At 42.4% G+C, this 14,578-nt stretch overlaps 1 protein-coding gene across 2 annotated transcripts in view; it reads right to left on the bottom strand.

Annotated features, from left to right (window-relative positions):
• thsd7ba (thrombospondin, type I, domain containing 7Ba) overlaps window positions 1-14,578 on the bottom strand; it is a 1,218,118-nt gene that overhangs the window by 67,051 nt on the left and 1,136,489 nt on the right. The window contains exons 23-24 of one of the 2 annotated variants that reach the window (XM_085986644.1): window positions 3,438-3,609; window positions 1,094-3,063 (exon numbers count right to left, since the gene is read on the bottom strand). In XM_085986644.1, the coding sequence (XP_085842770.1) occupies window positions 3,041-3,063; window positions 3,438-3,609 (195 nt within the window). In that variant the 3' untranslated portion in view covers window positions 1,094-3,040. Of the gene's footprint in view, window positions 1-1,093; window positions 3,064-3,437; window positions 3,610-14,578 lie in introns of those variants that run through there. The other variant, XM_085986643.1, reaches the window with a different exon arrangement.

The raw sequence follows: 14,578 nt of genomic DNA, 5'->3' as shown, positions 1-14,578 counted from the left end.
ATTACCCTCAGATAAGTCTACTGGTTCCACAGGAGGTCTCTGGAACTTTCAGAGGAGCAGAACTTTGGCAGGCTTCAATCCCTAGGGAGGTTGTACAAGAGCTCTGCAACATGCTGCAGGTGAACCTTCAGTTACACACTAGGTAGGCATGGTTCCTGTGCCAGTCAAGATCACCACCATTTTAATTTTTTTTTGCATGGGGATTGTGGGGGTGGAGGGGGAATATATAAGTCACATCAGTCAGTCAACAGTGCAATCCAGTATAAAACAGGTGACTAAAGCCTTGTTCCAAAGAGCCAACAATTACATCATGTCCCCATCGTTCTTCAGGATGCAGGACTTCCCAAGGTGAGGAGGTAATTGATGGCACACATGTTGCCCTTTGTTCTCCAGCTGAAAGGAAATATCAAACTTCCAAATAGAATTCTTGATGACTTCATTTTTACAGTAGTCTTCCGTTCAACCAATGTGATGACTCACAGACATATGAAGGGCTGGCTCCTAGGACATAAAACATACCTGTGCTGCCTTGGCTCATGGCACCTCTGCAACATCCATAAACAGAAGCCAAGCTCAGATACAATGAGGCCCATTTATCCACTAGGGACATGGTCAAAAATACAATTGGCATGGTGAAGTAATGTTCCTAGTGCACTGGCAGGTCAGGGGGCATGCTGTATTACAATCCAGCTACATTCACACATGGGAAGGTGAAGATAATATGAAAGAATATATGGGCCAGAGGTACCAGATAATGCGACTAACAGGTGGGTCACAGAGAATATGTCATCTTGCCCGTGGCTATCTTGCCCATCCTGGTGAGGCCACTGGATTTCTTCCAGCAATGGAGCCATGTGCTTTGCACTGTGCTATTGGCATTTATGTGGTCTGCCACCTGCTGTCATGCTTATCTTGCCACAACCTTAGCCACGTTATGGCCATGGCTCAGGAGCAGAATATCCTCCTGTCCTCCACGTTCTGTAGCAATATTTACAAAAGGGTTTAACATGAAAATTCTTGGTTCTCATGCTGATGCTTCCAAACATTTCAAGGTACTGTAGTTCAGCCACCTAAAAGCCAGCCAGACAACAAAACACTAGGAAGTAATGCAGGCCAACAACAGCAAAAAAGAAACCCACAGCAAACCAAGACCATAACAAAATCAGGAAAAGGTCAGCCACAGAAGAAAACTTACAGAAATGCAGGTACCTAATTTCAACACACCTTCAGCAGACCTCAGTGCTTTAAACTGCTGCAGCATTTAAGGCCTGCAGCAGTACACACAGAGTTCCTCTGCAAAGTGAGAGTGCGCCTAATGGCAGGCTGCCACAAGCATCTGGCGCACACCGAGTCCATGCTAATGAGCCCAACCAGGAAATATGAGGGAGTTAATCTGCACCTGGATATGGCACACTTCAGGGGCATTATGCTCACTTTGTGCTCAGGCGGGGGGAGGGCAGGCAAGCAAAATCAGCTCCTTAAATTTTAAACCCTTGGGAGATGAGCTCTGCACCTGATGTAATCATACACGTAGAACACTCTGCTGGCCAGAACAGCAGCTTCAGCTAACCAGTATGAATAGGGTACAGTCTGGCTGGAACCCATTCTGCAGCTATTGGTCTCAGATTGGTCACTGCAGTTAAATGTAGCATAACATTCCTATCCCACATCTGGTTAAGTGCAGGAGAAGATGGCCCTATTAATTACAAATAATTTTAATTTAAAAATTTGCTTACATACAAGCGAGATCAACTTTTGATTGGCTTGGGTCCAACTGGCTTTTCAAAGGTGGAACCTTGGGGACAATGGGGTAGGTTTTTGTCTCCATCCCTAGGATGCCTGGCAGACCGGCCGTTGCAGATTCCACCTGCTTTTCATTCCATTAAAATTAATGGAATGAAAATCAGGCCGGTTCTATAAAGGGTGGGCAATTCGCTCCACCAGATTATGGCCAGGGGGTTGAAGACAAACATCTACCCCAATTAGGGAATCGGCATCCAATTACTCTACGCCTCCATTTTTATGCTACCATTTAACATTAGTGAGAAAGGTTCAGCAGAAAAACATCAAGTAAGAGCATAACAGCAACATCTAGCCCCCACTGTTACGGGTTTTTGTTTTGTTTCAAAAACAAAGATTCTGTCTAAGTTCCCCTGTAAAGAAATATGAACAAAAACAGAATGAATTCTGTGGTAGGGGAATTCTGCTGTGAATTATAGAAATTATAAGCAACATCTGACAAGTGACAAACTGTAAGTGTTTTTAACTGATAAGGAACCTGATTATATGGTACTTTCCAAATCCTAAACTGCCCACGTTTAACCTTTTGAACCACCCTTGAAGGGCCTCTATGTGACCCTAGATTTCATCGAAAAATCCCATTCTACAGTTGGTGGCACCGCTGCCAAAAAGGGACTTCCTAGCTCTTGAAAATTGGTTTTGTGTAAGAAAACTTTTGGTAAACCTTTGCTAGCGCTTCTAAAGTTAGTCAATGTTAGCAGTCACCCATAGAACTTTAATGGTGATTGACTAATTACAAGGTTCATACAAATATGAACAGGGTCAAAGGATTAGAAAAATATGGCTGGTATTTTGCGGTTTGTCACACTACTTTGTATCACATTGGTGAAAGCATCAGCTATAACTGCACATTTACAGAAGCTAATCAGCGAAGTGCACACTGTCTCAAATCATTAGTCAGTGAATTTTAATAAATTCTGATGAAAGGTCATCGACTTGAAACGTTAACTCTTTTTCTCTCTCCACTGATGCTGCCTGACCTGCTGAGTGTTTACAGCATTTGCTGTTTTTATTTCAGATTCCCAGCATCCACAGTAATTTGTTTTTGTTTTAATATTCATAATCTTATGGTTTTAACCACATTGGAAGCTTTCCAGATGGATTCACTAACATTGTATATCCTATTTTGTACAATTATACATTTCTAGTACAGTGCCAGCAGTATCAGCATCAGTTTGGCATCTATTTTTTTTGATTGCACCTCAGAAGCACCTTGGGTTGCTTGTCTACATTAAAGATGCTATATCAATGCAAGTTGTTGTTCTGTTAACAAAATAATATCAGAATTAGTAAGTAACAATATTAAAGAAAGATCTCAGTGATCACAGTAGCTTACTAAGTCAGAATTACACAATAACATTGATGTGAATATGATAATTACATAACTAATTGCATATATTAATACTAATATGATGAAAATCCAATGATCTTACCTTTCACAAAACATTAACATTGTCAAAAATAGAACCAAAAGCATTGTAATAATATTTTGAAGGACTTGTATATTAATCTGTGATGTTTTTCATACTTTAAGTCAATAAATTGCCAATATGATTATCACAAACCAAATCCAAAGCAGGATGTATTGGTCTATCAATTTATATATCTATATATAAGATAGTCATGTAGCACTTTACCTGGACAAGGCACTGAACAAGGGACTTTTAGCCCCAACTCAATATCGTTTATTCCAACTGGTCTATTGCCACACATCTCATTTTCCACCACCTTTGCTGAATCAGAAAGTGTCCCATCATGAACGATACAAGACAGGTTACGCACTTTAAAAGCATCACCACACTGTGCACCCTGCAAAATAAAGTAATTGCTAATTGAAGCATTAAATGAATGACTATTATAAGTGAGATCCAAACCAAATTCATACAACAGTGTCTGAATTGAGCAATTTGAATGTTAAAATGTAGATACCTGAATTTTGCCCACTTCAGAATGACTGCCCCTTTAAAAAAAATCTTATTTTCATTATCCCACTGCATGCTTCCCTGTCATTATACAGGATAGTGGGAAAGCAGTTAAATGAGCAAAACCTGGGCCCCAAAGCCAAGTTCTGAAGCAAATTGAATTCTTACTCCTCCTGGCAATTACATGCAAATCAATTGTGCTCAACAGCAAACTGGGAATGAAACAATGTGAGTGGTGAGGAAGAATCAATATACATGAGACAGATTTTAATTTCTTATTCTGAAATAGTCTTATTTGAAAGCAAGAAATGTAGCAGAGAACTTCCCAAAGGTATGTTAAAATACAAGGGCAATTCTTTATCTTGCCTTAATGATAGCTTTATTTGTACCCACAGAAATCTTCTGTTAATATATTACAAAAACATGTAGGTGGGTTGAAAATGTAATTATTCTTTAGCTCCATAGTGCCTTAACAAAAATGAGAGTCTGTAGTCAGATAACATATTCCATGCATTTATGAGGGAGAGCATTAAAGCTGAACAGAAATACATAAAATGGTCCTTTATTTCACTGCTGTGCACAATGTGGTGCAATAGAAGTTAATAAGCATATATCTCTGTGGGAGTATGTTGAAATCTTTGTCAAACTATTTTTGTAATTATATAACATCCACAGAGTGATACAGAGGCTCTTATCAGTTTTAAGATATTTTAAATTGAAGAACCAACTTGAAAACATAATTTTTATATAGTCCAACCCCATCTATTTTCCATGCAAATATCATTTTGTAATGCATTATCTTTAATAAAATATCTTATGCTATAGTGCTGGTAGTAAATTAGCTCAGTATCTCACTTTTTCCATTTGCAGTGATATAGGATTTCAATGTGCAGATAGAAGGGTTGGAACAGGCAAATCCCAGGCAAATGTAGCACCAGCAGTGCCAACAGTAATTTTTCAGCAGAACACTGCTTTCAGCCCTATACTATTGCAGTGCTCCTAGGTTGTAGCCATACTTTTCCACCATACTATACATCAAATTTCTATATATTCTTTCTGTTTTCCTGAAACCTTGTAAACGTGACTACCGAGTAAGAAAAGCATGGAAACAATTAAACAATTAAAATACACAACAGTTATTTATACAATGATGTACTATTTCTTTAAGGCCTCCTGTCCCTGCATCCAATTAACATACTCCTGAATCCACCATGTGCAATGAACTTCTCTGTACTCTTATCAATGTCATCATGAGTCTGATCCTGCCCAATTTCTGTTTATGGCTTCATCTCTAAGGCTTAGTGTCTGTCTGTTTCTCTCTCATTTATCTTTGCCTCACTTGCTTATAAAGATTAAAACATTACTTCAGGCAACCTGACTCATTCATCACTTTCCACAAAGACTAGAGTTTTACCAAACTGTATAAAAACGGTGTCCAAATAACCTTCGTACTTAGCATGTTGTTGTCAATAATTTGCTCCCAAACTTCTACTGCAATGCCCTAAATGAGAAGAGTTAATCCAAAAGACCTTTAGTACTCCCTCAGTACCGCTTTTGAGCGTCAGCCTAGATCATATGCTCACATCCTGGAGTGGGGCTTGAACCCAAACCTTCTGACTCACAGGTGAGTGCTACCACTGAGCCAAGCTGTAACCTAATATCCAATACCACAATAGACAACTCAGTGACTACACTGGTTATCAATGGTTTTTAGAGGTAAGGGAATATATTTTACATGGGCTCCGAAGAGTCTTTATGCCATTTAGGAGCATATTTTTCCTCTAATGAATGATATGATGAGGGTGGAGCGCAAAAATTATATCCTATGATTCCTAAATAATTCAAATGGAATTAGCTAGAAAAATGCATCCAATCATCACATGACACTGAAGCTACAGACTGCCCTCTGTGTTGGCATCAGTACCATTGCATATATATACCTACACTGATTTTAAATTGAATTTCACTTTGTACCCTCCAGATGGCAAGTTTAATCTAGTTATTGCCTACCTGACATATCACAATTTAAAATTTGTATAATGAAATAAATTTTGAGAGAAGTGGAGCTGGTACTAAATCATGTAAACATGAAATGTTTTTTGTTCACCTCAAACTGATTATATTATGATTCAAATTATTTAATTATAGCATAGTGGAAATCAATAGGCTCCTCTTTACAGAACAAGATGAAGACTAGGAAGAAAGCCTAATCTAATGCTGCTGACAATGCAGTAAGATGTACATCTGATAAGAGTATTGGAAACGGATGACAAATCCTCAAAGGCCTGTGCTACTTTAGCTGCTCAATGGCATATCTAGAAAGGGATGCAGATAACTTCTATCTAAAGGCTAGCACAGATGTGAATTATTTTTCAACATTTTAAATTATTTTTTCTCAGCACTGAAAACCCTTTGCAGCAACCACACTTTAAGAAAATGGTGGGTATTTAACTACAGAAACTGCCCATTAAAATGTTACACCTTTATACAAATAGAGAAAGTATTGTTAGAGAAACTGGATCAGAAGATTATATCATAATCCTGCATACATAGTTTGTTGATTCTGCTGTTGTTTTGCTGCCCTGTAAGCCTCATGAATACTTCATAAATCCTGTTAAATCTGTGAGTTGTTCAAGTAATTAATACTCAGACTTAATCAGTAACAATAAAACAGGTCTTTACTGGTTGGAGGTAGGGACTATACTGAATACAAGATTACTGCACAGTGCTTATATACCGGTGTGTTCACCCCCGGTATTACGTCTACAGCAGCCTGAGAAAGTAGTACATCTCTTAAGGTGGAACAGGCTTAAGCTCTCTTAAGGTGGAACAGGTTACATACACAACACTCCTCCCTTCTTAGCTTTATAGTCACCCCCCCATTTAACATAACGTAATAACATATATACATATATAACTTCATGTTTAACGTAACATATCACAGATTCAGTCTCTGCGGAAAACAGTTCACAGATTCAATCTCTGTGGTGTAGTCGGTTCACGTTACTCATTCAATAGTCCTTTCATGGATTTAACAGCTTGAACTTCCGAACTGATTTGGCTCCGTTCGGAGGGACCACGTGTGTGATCTGGTAGAGGTGATAATGGTTCAGATGGGTCATCTTCTGTTTTTACTTTTCCTTTTCTGCTTCTTGGAGACTCTCTGGGCTCCATTGTCAGCTGCCACAGCTGCCAGCTGCATGCGCAGTTCCTCCTTCTCTTCCTCCTTTTTTCGTAGTAGAGCCACCTTCTCCCGATGTTCCGTAGACTTTCGGTGCTCCTCCATGATTTCTGTATGGTGGGAGTCGAAGTTACAAGTTGGGCAGGACAGGACATAGTAATATTCGGAGTCGTCCGACAGGTCAGCGAGAGGGTCGTCTATTTCCTCCATACCCAGCTGGACGTTAGCCAGCTCTTGTTCCAAATCCAGACATCTTCCCTGAAGAAACTTCTTCATGTGTACCTCTGCATCCAGCTTTTTCTGGGCTTTCAGCAAGTCGTTTACTAGTGACCTCATTTGTGATTTTAATACTTCAACTTCCTTTGGAGATTGATTGATCGGACTATGCAATCCCTCTACCGGAGCAGCTGTTTCAGCGGTCTGTTGTTCTACATTGACGTGAGTCAGCGTACTTTTGGCATCCAATGGCTGCTCTGTTGCAGTCGTTTCAGTCTGTGTCGTCACATCAGCCATCTCAATGACTTTTGAGAGCTCCGAACCCTTTTCCTTTGAAGATCGCAGCTCGTGTTCAAGTTTTTCCCATTTCAGAGTCTTGTCCCTCAGCATATGAAGGAGTTGGCTGACCGTTAACTCTTCTGACACCAGATTACGGCACGCACCTTCAGAACCTGAATCAGCTTTGATTCATTCGGCCTCCTCGCGCAGATGGTTGGTGTGCTCCTGCTCCATTTTCTCCATCAGTTGCTTCTGTTGACTTTCCAGATTCTCCCACTCTGTAACAAAGAACTTTTTTATTTCATTCATCTCTTGCTCAAAACGGCGAATCATTTGTTCTAATTGCTGTTGTAGTTTGAAATGGAGTTGAGTTCGAGCCCAGTGTCCCTCAAAAATGTGCATATCAGTAGACTTGACAGACTCAGAATTCTCTGTTAAACTATGTTGTTGTTGCTCAGTGGAATTCTGTGCTGAAACTTTGTCTTTTGCACATGGGTTGGTCTTACCATCATCAGTTCTAGAGTCTGGGCTGATTATCTGCACCGAGTTCTCACTCTTTATGGCTTTTAGCGAATGCCAGTCCATATTTATGTTTCTAAACCACTCCCAGCCTAGTAGTGGTGGACCTCCCTCCGGTAGCACATATAAGTTCATTATTTGACTTCCTTCGCCCTTGTTGGCCACTGCAACCTTTATTGTCCCGATGGGGTACACTCTCTGCCCCGTGTAGGTTGTCAATATAATCTCCGTATCCTGTAGGGGAATATGTTGGAATAACCTTCTGTAATCTTTCTTATTCATGACCGACAATGCCGATCCAGTGTCCAATTCCATTTTTACTTGGACTCCTTCTATCTGAAGAGTAACCCAAATTGTCTGGAGGTCTGCACCCTTACCAACGTTGAGTACCCTTAAGCTAGCCAGTTCAATACTGCTTGCGTCTGAATCGGACTCCTGTTCGGCCACCTTGTGTACCTTTGCGTATTTCCCTTGCGGTGACTTCTTGTTGCTGGTCTTCTTCGCTGACCTGCATACTCTAGCTATATGTCCAAGCCTACCACAAGTTCTACATTCTTGGTTTTTAAACCAACACTGGTTCTGATCATGCGTTGTCTTTCCACAACGATAACATTTGCCAGAACTCACACCCAATTTGTGTGCACTGAGCTCCGGTGACCGTAGCTGCATTACTGCCGTGCCTCTCGCTGCGGCTTCGTGTGCTGCTGCCATAGTGACCGCCTTCTCAAGCGTCAGCTCATTCTCCTCGAGCAGTCGCTTTTGTGTATCTTGTTTAAATAAACCACACACAAATTTGTCTCGTAGTGCATCTGTCAGTCCCGTTCCAAACTGACAATATTTCGCTAATTTACGCAATTCCAGCAAATATTCAGCATTGCTTTCATGCTGTAGCTGCCTTCTGTCGTAAAATTTAAATCGTTCCGCTAGCATCAGCGGCGTGGGGTTTAGATGATCTTTCAGGACAGTAACAATCTCATCGAACGTCTTATCCGCCGGTTCATCTGGTGATAACAGGTGTTTCAATTGCCCGTATGTCTTCGCACCCATTAAATTTAATAATGTTAGTGCTTTATCAGCCTCATGAATTTTATTGGCCTTACAATAATTTTTAACTCGTTCAACATATATGGCCCAATCTTCGATGTCACTATCAAAGTTGCTAATATTCCCGTGTTTAGGCATTGTAGTACTTTATCAGATTTGCAATTTCTCAGATTTTTTTTTTTTTTTACTGCTATCCAAGATGGCGGCTTCCCGCTCTTGCCGTCGTCCTCCGCCCACAAAATGGCGGTTTTCCCGCGCTTGGCGGTCTTCACCCGTCCCCCAACGCCGTCTCCCTTCAGCCCCCGAGTGCGGCCCTTATCTTCGCCGCGATCGCCCGAGTGCGGCCCTTATCAGCGGATGCGATCGCTGGATTGCGAAGCGGCTCTCGGCTCTTATCAGGAGATGCGATCGCTCTGTTGAAACGCCTCCCGCTCGAAGCGGCTCTCGCGCCCTATTCCTCCAGCTCCCCCAGCCCCGTTCGTGCGGCCAACGCGGTCGACTGCCTGTCGCGTCGCTGCCCAGCTCAGACAACGGCTTACCCACCATCAAGCTGGAGAAGAAGCTGACGGTCGCCGATGGAGGCTCCGAGGTCAGGATGTCTTCCAGTGGGGTGGAGAGGGTGGAAACCTCTCTGCAACGTCCTGGCTGTGGACGAAGCTGCCGTGGAGTGACTGCCGCAGGGTCCGAATCAGACTCGTCGCCAGTGTTAAATCTGTGAGTTGTTCAAGCAATTAATACTCAGACTTAATCAGTAACAATAAAACAGGTCTTTACTGGTTGGAGGTAGGGACTATACTGAATACAAGATTACTGCACAGTGCTTATATACCGGTGTGTTCACCCCTGGTATTACGTCTACAGCAGCCTGAGAAAGTAGTACATCTCTTAAGGTGGAACAGGCTTAAGCTCTCTTAAGGTGGAACAGGTTACATACACAACAAATCCCACTTCACAAATCATTTATTTTCCCACGCCAATAAGTAGAATTCCAATTAATTTTCTGAGGCTACTCCTAGGGTAGGCTGCCGTACGTTTTAGCTATAAATCTTTAACCTGTGAGTTAACCCAAAGTGGAAATGACTCAAGATCAAAAAGATTGTGCAAATCACAAACGGTGCTGGAAATAGCTAAGTGATGCAGACATCTTCATGAGTGCAATAAAACAAAATTGATGGCTAGAATTTTCCTTACCTGGGTAGATCCGGTGCGGGCGGTCGCCATGGCGGTCAGAGGCCAGTGTCGGGAGCGGAGAGAGTGGCGGTACAGTGAATACTTAAACTCACTTTCGCAGGCTTTTTTACAGAGGCTGGTGTCGGGAGGAGCAGAGAGCGGTGGTACAGTGAGTACTTAAACTCACTTTCGTGGGCTTTTTTTTTTATAGAGGCCAGTGTCGGGAATGGAGAGAGCGGCGGTACAGTGAGTACTTAAACTCACTTTCGCGGGCTTTTTTACTGAGGCTTACCAATCTCACAGACCGGCGGCGGTGCTCCGGAGCCACGTCACGATTCAAAAAGTGACGCGGGCAAGAGGAAGCAGCTGATTGGGTGAGTACGGCCAAGTGAGTATTTATATTACTTTATAGTTTGACAGTTAAGATTAATAATTTATAAAATTTAGAAGGTCTTAATTTTTGTGGTTATAGTTTCTAGGGTCTCTGTTGTGTATCGGGGTGTGCTAGTAACCAAGGGCCCTTGAGTATATAATTTAATTGTAGTGTAATTAGTGGTATTGATTTGATTTAAATTAATTTAAATTAATTAAAAGGTAAGTCATGGCAAGACAGCTCGGCCCCGTGGCATGCTCCTCCTAAGCTATGTGGGAAATCAGGGACACTTCCTGTGTCCCTGATGATAATGTGTGCAGGAAGTGTATCCAGCTGCAGCTACTGACAGACTGCATTACGGCGCTGGAGCTGCGAATGGATACGTACTGGGGCATTCGCAATGCTGAGGACATCATGGATAGCACGTTTAGAGAGTTGGTCACACCACAGGTAAAGGCTGCACAGGCAGGAAGGGAATGGGTGACCACCAGGCAGAGTAGTAGGCGCAGGCAGGTAGTGCAGGGGTCCCCTGTGGCCATCCCCCTTTCAAATAGATATAGCACTTTGGATATTGTTGAGGGAGATGGCTTATCGGAGGAAGGCAGCAGCAGCCAACTTCCTGGCAACGTGAGTGGTCCTGCTGCATAGGACGGTAGGAAAAAGTGCGGGAGAGCTATAGTAATAGGGGATTCTATTGTAAGAGGAATAGATAGGCATTTCTGCAGCCGCAAATGAGACTCCAGGATGGTATGTTGCCTCTCTGGTGCAAGGGTCAAGGCTGTCTCGGAGCGGCTGCAGGGCATTCTGGAGGGGGAGGGTGAACAGCCAGTTGTCATGGTGCATTTAGGTACCAATGATATAGGTAAAAAACAGGATGAGGTCCTAAAAGCTGAATATAGGGAGTTAGGAGGTAAATTAAAAAATAGGACCTCAAAGGTAGTAATCTCAGAATTGCTACCAGTGCCTCGTGCTAGTCAGAGTAGAAATAGAAGGATAATTCAGATGAATACGTGGCTAGAGGAATGGCGCAAGGGGGAGGGATTCAAATTCCTGGGACATTGGAACCGGTTCTGGGGGAGGTGGGACCAGTACAAACTGACGGTTTGCACCTGGGCGGGACCGGAACCGATATCCTAGGGGGAATGTTTGCTAGTGCTGTTGGGGAGGGTTTAAACTAAAACGGGAGGGTTGGGAACCTGTGCAAGGAGACAGAGGAAAGGGAAGCAAGGATAGAAACAAAAGACAGGAAGGAGAAAAGCAAAAGTGGAAGGCAGAGAAATCAAGGGTGTAAATCAAACAGTGCCACAGTAAATAAGAATTCTAAAAGGACTTAGAGTGTTAAAAAATCAAGCCTGAAGGCTTTGTGTCTTAATGCGAGGAGCATTCATAATAAGGTGGATGAATTAGCTGTGCAAATAGATGTAAACGGATATGATATAATTGGGATTACGGAGACATGGCTCCAGGGTGACCAAGACTGGGAATTCAACATCCAGGGGTATTCAATATTCAGGAAGGACAGGAAAAAAGGAAAAGGAGGTGGGGTAGCATTGCTGGTTAAAGAGGAGATTAACAATAGTAAGGAAGGATATTAGCTCTGATGATGTGAAATCTGTATGGGCAGAGCTGAGAAATACCAAGGGGCAGAAAACATTAGTGGGAGGTATATACAGACCCCCAAACAGTAATGCTGAGGTTGGGGAGGGCATTAAACGGGAAATTAGTGACGCGTGCAATAAGGGCACAGAAGTTATCATGGGTGACTTTAATCTACATATAGATTGGGCTAACCAAATTAGTAACAATACTGTGGAGGAGGAATTCCTAGAGTGTATATGGGATGGTTTCCTGGACCAATATGTCGAGGAACCAACTAGAGATCAGGCCACCTTAGACTGGGTATTATGTAATGAGAAAGGATTAATTAGCAATCTTGTTGTGCAAGACCCCTTGGGGAGGAGCGATCATAATATGATAGAATTCTTCATTAAAATGGAGAGTGAAGTAGTTGACCCAGAGACTAGGGTCCTGAATTTAAATAAAGGAAACTACGATGGTATGAGGCACGAGTTGGCTAGGATGGATTGGGGAACGTTACTTAAAGGGTTGACGGTGGATAGGCAATGGCAAAAATTTAAAGATCGCATGGATGAACTATAGAATTTGTTCATCCCTGTTTGGCATAAAAATAAAACAAAAAAGGTGACTCAACCGTGGCTAACATGGGAAATTAGGACTAGCATAAGATCCAAGGAGAGAATATATAATTTGGCCAGAAAAAGCAGCAAACCTGAGGATTGGGAGCAGTTTAGGATTCAGCAAAGGAGGACAAAAGGATTAATTAAGAGGGGGGAAATAGATTATGAGAGTAAGCTTGCAGGGAACATAAAAACTAACTGTAAAAGCTTCTATAGACATGTGAAGAGAAAAAGATTGGTGAAGTCAAGCGTTGGTCACTTGCAGTCAGAATCAGGGGAATTTATAATGGGGAACAAAGAAATGGCAGACCAATTAAATACATACTTTGGTTCTGTCTTCACAAAGGAGGACACAAATAATCTCCCAGAGATGTTGGGGAACATAGGGTCTAATGAGAGGGAGGAATTGAATGAAATCAGTATTTGTAGGGAAATGGTGTTAGGGAAATTGACGGAATTGAAGGCCGATAAATCCCCAGGGCCTGATAATCTACATCCTAGGGTACTTAAGGAAGTGGCCCTAGAAATAGTAGATGCATTGCTGGTCATCTTCCAAAATTCTATAGACTCTGGAACAGTTCCCATGGATTGGAGGATAGCTAATGTAACCCGACTATTTAAGAAGGGTGGTAGAGAGAAAACAGGGAATTATAGACCGGTAAGCCTGACATCGGTAGTGGGGAAAGTGCTAGAGTCCATTATAAAAGGTGTAATAGCAGCGCACTTGGAAAACAGTGACAGGATCGGACAAAGTCAACATGGATTTACAAAAGGTAAATTCATGCTTGACTAATCTACTGAAATTCTTTGAAGATGTAACTGGTAGAATAGATAAGGGAGAACCAGTGGATGTGGTGTATTTGGACGTTCAGAAGGCTTTCGATAAGGTCCCGCATAAGAGATTAGCATGTAAAGTTAAAACACAAGGGATTGGGGGTAAGGTACTGTCTTGGATAGAGAACTGGTTGGCAGACAGGAAGCAAAGAGTTGGAGTAAATGGGTCTTTTTCCGAGTGACAGGCAGTGACTAGTGGGGTACCGCAGGGATCGGTGCTGGGACCCCAGCTATTCACAATATATATAAATGATCTAGACGAGGGAACTAGATGTAATATCTCCAAGTTTGCAGACGACACAAAGCTGGGTGGGCGTGTGTGCTGTGAGGAGGATGCAGAGAAACTCCAGTATGATTTGGACAGGTTGGGTGATTGGGCAGATGCATGGCAAATGCAGTATAATGTGGATAAATGCGAGGTTATCCACTTCGGTGGCAAAAACAGGAAGACAGATTATTATCTGAACGGCAATAGATTGGGAAAAGGGTAAGTGCAACGAGACCGGGGTGTCCTTGTGCACCAGTCATTGAAGGTAAGCATGCATTGCAGCAGGCGGTTAAGAAGGCAAATGGTATGTTGGCCTTCATAGAGAGAGGATTTGAGTACAGGAGCAAGGAAGTCTTACTGCAGTTGTACAGTGCCTTGGTGAGACCACACCTTGAGTATTGTGTGCAGTTTTGGTCGCCTTATCTGAGGAAGGATGTTCTTGCCATGGAGAGAGTGCAGCGAAGATTCACCAGGCTGATACCTGAGATGGCAGGAATGACGTATGAGGAGAAATTGGGTCGATTAGGCTTATATTCGCTAGAGTTTAGAAGAATGAGAGGGGATCTCATTGAAACTTATAAAATTCTAACAGGACTAGACAGACTAGATGCAGGAAGGATGTTCCTGATGGCGGGGGAGTCCAGAACCAGGGATCACAGTCTAAGGATAAGGGGTAAGCCATTTAGGATTGAGATGAGGAGGAATTTCTTCACCCAGAGAGTGGTGAACCTGTGGAATTCTCTGCCACACAGGGCAGTTGAGGCCAATTCTTTA

This window comes from Somniosus microcephalus, chromosome 4 (genome assembly GCF_052327205.1).
Source record: "Somniosus microcephalus isolate GS21.2 chromosome 4, FLI_Smic_1.0, whole genome shotgun sequence".
NCBI classification, from domain to species: domain Eukaryota; kingdom Metazoa; phylum Chordata; class Chondrichthyes; order Squaliformes; family Somniosidae; genus Somniosus; species Somniosus microcephalus.
This window is presented reverse-complemented; position numbering and strand designations above follow the sequence as displayed.